Source organism: Chenopodium album, chromosome 3 (genome assembly GCF_948465745.1).
Source record: "Chenopodium album chromosome 3, dcCheAlbu1.1, whole genome shotgun sequence".
NCBI classification, from domain to species: domain Eukaryota; kingdom Viridiplantae; phylum Streptophyta; class Magnoliopsida; order Caryophyllales; family Amaranthaceae; genus Chenopodium; species Chenopodium album.
In genome coordinates, this window is record NC_137836.1 from 4,917,844 (window position 1) to 4,921,419 (window position 3,576).

Below are 3,576 nucleotides of genomic sequence, written 5' to 3' on the forward strand. Positions count from 1 at the left end.
CCACCTATTGCACCATCCCCTTCTCCTGTTGCCCTTCCTCCTCTTTCGCCGCCTCAGATTGCTCCTCTTATTGCTCCCTATCCTCCTATAGTTGATTCTCCTCCTCCTCCTCAAGTACCTTCTCAGGCATCTGTTCCTCCTTTATTGTCGCCGCCTCCTCCAATGGATGATGATCATTCCGAAGAACCTTCTAATCCAGCCTTATCACCCCCTTCTCCCACTGTTCCTCCTCCACCTCATTCACCATCAAGACCTTCTTCATCTCCTCCTTCAACAACGTTCTCTCCACCTCCTCTTTCAAAACCTTCTCCGTCTACTCCTTTAAGACCACCTTCCCCTAACTCTTATCCTTCCAACTCTGATGACACTTCTAAATTGCAAGTTGGTTACTATCAAGGGAAATGCTCTAATAAGTCCATGGATGTTGAAGCGCTCATCTCAACTATTGTTGAAGAACATTTCCTAAATGATACTTCTATCCTTCCTGCCCTACTTCGCTTACAATTTCATGACTGTTTTGTCCATGTAAGTATACATCCTCTTTTCTGTTTCAACGTTTATCTATCAAGTTGTGGAAATTCCCTGTTTCTCATGGTGAGAAACAAATTTGTTCTACATAATGGCTTTTCGTGAATAAATCAACAACCTTTTCATTATTGTGGGCTCCACAATTGAATAAAGTTGTTGGTTTATTTACGAAAATGCCATGTGAGAAACAAAATTTGTTTCTCACCATCAAGTTGTGGTTAATTTTTTCAATATAATGGTTACACTTTGGTTTCTTTGCTAATTCAAAATAGTGGTTTTACTTTCAATTTTCCAGCCTAATGTATAGAATGTTTATCTTGTAAAGGGATGTGATGCTTCAATCCTAATAGAAGGAAATACAACTGAAAAGACCGCGATCCCTAATCTCACTGTAAGGGGATATGAACTTATTGATACAATAAAGGTTTCTATTGAAGAAGAATGCCCTGGAATTGTCTCTTGTGCAGACATAATAGCAGTAGCTACTAACGTCGTAATAAAATTGGTAAGATAGTTCCAAGATTTTCCTACTTAATTCCATACTACTTGATTATTTAGATAACTAAATGTTAATTAGTAATACCTTTTTTCTCCTACAAAGGGAGGTGGACCGGAATATTTAGCACAAACAGGAAGAAGAGATGGAATAGTTTCAAAAGCTGAAGATGTTGATCTTCCAAGTCCTACCTTAACAGTGCAAGAAACTATTGATGTTTTCCAAGCAAAAAATTTCACTGCTGAAGAAATGGTTGTTCTTTTAGGTATTTCACTAAACATATGTACCCTGGTTTTATAATATGGTACATATTTTTTTAATGTTGCTTTGAAATAAGTACAAGATTTGGTTTTTATGCATTAGGTACTTTCTAATGTGGTTCAATTTGTTTTTGAAATTATTAGGTGCTCATACTGTTGGAATTGCACATTGTACATCATTTGAAGATCGCCTTTACTCAGGCACTAGCCAGTTTGATCCAACCATGGACCCAACCCTTCGCGAACAATTGTCAGAAACATGCCCCCAAGGACAGTTCTCGAACAACTTTGCTCTCCTAAACCAGAATCCACAACATTCAGGCAATGTTGACAACACTTTCTATGATCAAATCTTGAAACAAAGAGGAATCCTCTCAATTGACCAAGCATTGGCTAATGATCCTTTAACAAAAGCAACTGTTGTACAATTGTCTTTAAATGCCACTTTATTTAATGTTGCACTTGCAAATGCAATGGTGAAACTACAAGCAGTTGACGTCCTTACAGGCGATCAAGGAGAGATTAGAAATGTTTGTAGTAAATTCAATTGAGAGCTAGCGACAAAGCTTGTCTTCTCATTTTTTCCAACACTATAACGTGTTCTTATGTTAATTTTTTTTTTAAAGCATTCTTATGTTAATCTAATATATACCTATATATTAATTCAATTTTTTCCTCACTCATTTATTGTCGTCATCCACAACTTCGCTTCGATTTTCAAATTCTAATGTATCAAATATTTTATTTGAAGATTTTGAACCTTATTCAATTCCTAAATGGCAATTTAGGGCTCTTCCCTTCTTCTTCTTCTTCTTTTTTTTTTATTTTTTTATTTTTTTTATTTTTTTAAATAAGTCTTCTATATATTTACATAGTTCTTTTTAAAGTGCAACATTAGAACATTTGCATCATTCATAGACACTCATTTGATAAAAGAATTTATACACACACACTCGAGTGCAAGGTGCAATCTGACATTTGTTTTTTTTTATCTTACACTTTGATTATCACGTAGTTTTATAACTTTTATCCAATATATTTGACTTTGATATAATAAGAGCTAAGGGAGGTAGTTGGTGTATTAAAAAATTATAGGATATCGGGAACCATGAGAAAAAATAGATTTAATTATGAATTGAAATGATATTAATTTTGGGCTTGATTTTAATGATCTAATCTATTTCTAAGCTTGTCGTAACTCAATTGGCCGGACCTTGAAACCTTAATTTTCATGATTATTGTTTTGGGTGTTTTTGTCCCTTGGGAGAGTTACGTCACGAAGTCTGATCCGGTTGAGCTGCACCTGCAAAATAACGGAGACTCCGGGTGGTTGGAGCTCCGCCTTCGACGGTCAAGTTAGTAACTTGAAACGGAATAAAGAGAACGGAAATTTAGGTGGGTATCTACTCGGATTCCAAGCTCAGGTCTTTCTCTGATGTAAGAGAATAAAGGTGTAATAAATGATTCCATGTGTCCCCAAAATGGGGAAATATCTCCCTATTTATAGGGTCGTTGGAGAATGTGCCCCTATCTAGGTCACTTGACCTAGATTTTAGTGGGCTGCGCCGTTTTACGGCGCTACTTGGGATTTGGGCCCTTGAAGGCCGCCATTTCAAAGGCGTATCTGAGGGCGCCAAGTGTCAAGAGGATGTTGAGCAACATGGGCCATCCTGAGCTCGACACGTGGCGACCTCTCATTGGTCCACGTGTCTAGGGTAAAAATACCCTAAACATTTGCCCCTCACAGGTCGCGCGTGTATATCACGTGGGGCTTGTGACACGTGTCCACCTTTCATAGGTGAACAGTAACGGGTAAAATTTTGAATTTCAAATCAAAAATTTCCCCCCCCCCCACTTTCACTTTCTATAAATAGAAAGTTACCCCCTCCTTTTCACACCTCACGTTCACATTGACTTTTTAGAGAGAGAAAAAAGAGAGATTCTAGAGAGAGATTCTCTGCTCCCGCCTGCATCAACACCTTACGTTCAAGCTTCCGAGTGCTAGCAGTTCAACACCCGGTTCACTGGCTGTAGCGGTTTTCAGATTTTTCCAGAGTAAAAGCGAGGTAACCGCTTGTACCATTTTATCTTTTCTCCCTTTAAATTTGTATACCATTTTTTCCGCCTGTATACCCGGCTTTTTAAGAGAATATAAATGAGTTCCCAATCCACCCACTCGGCACTGCCTAGGACACTCAGCCGATCCCCCGGAACGGCTGAGTCTAGAACAGGGGGTGCCTTTTCTGGACTGTCGGAACCAATATGCTCATCTCCGAATTCCTCCCTCTCTGT

General features: G+C 38.4%; 1 protein-coding gene across 1 annotated transcript; it reads left to right on the plus strand.

The window, feature by feature from the left end:
- The first annotated feature begins 362 nt into the window (after nt 1-362).
- Nucleotides 363-2,056, plus strand: LOC145623755 (peroxidase 28-like). The gene is made up of 4 exons (XM_081676619.1): nt 363-525; nt 854-1,033; nt 1,130-1,289; nt 1,429-2,056. Exons 1-4 carry the CDS (start codon nt 418-420, stop codon nt 1,833-1,835), a joined length of 855 nt encoding a protein of 284 aa, XP_081532745.1. The 5' UTR covers nt 363-417; the 3' UTR covers nt 1,836-2,056.
- The last annotated feature ends 1,520 nt before the right edge of the window (nt 2,057-3,576 follow it).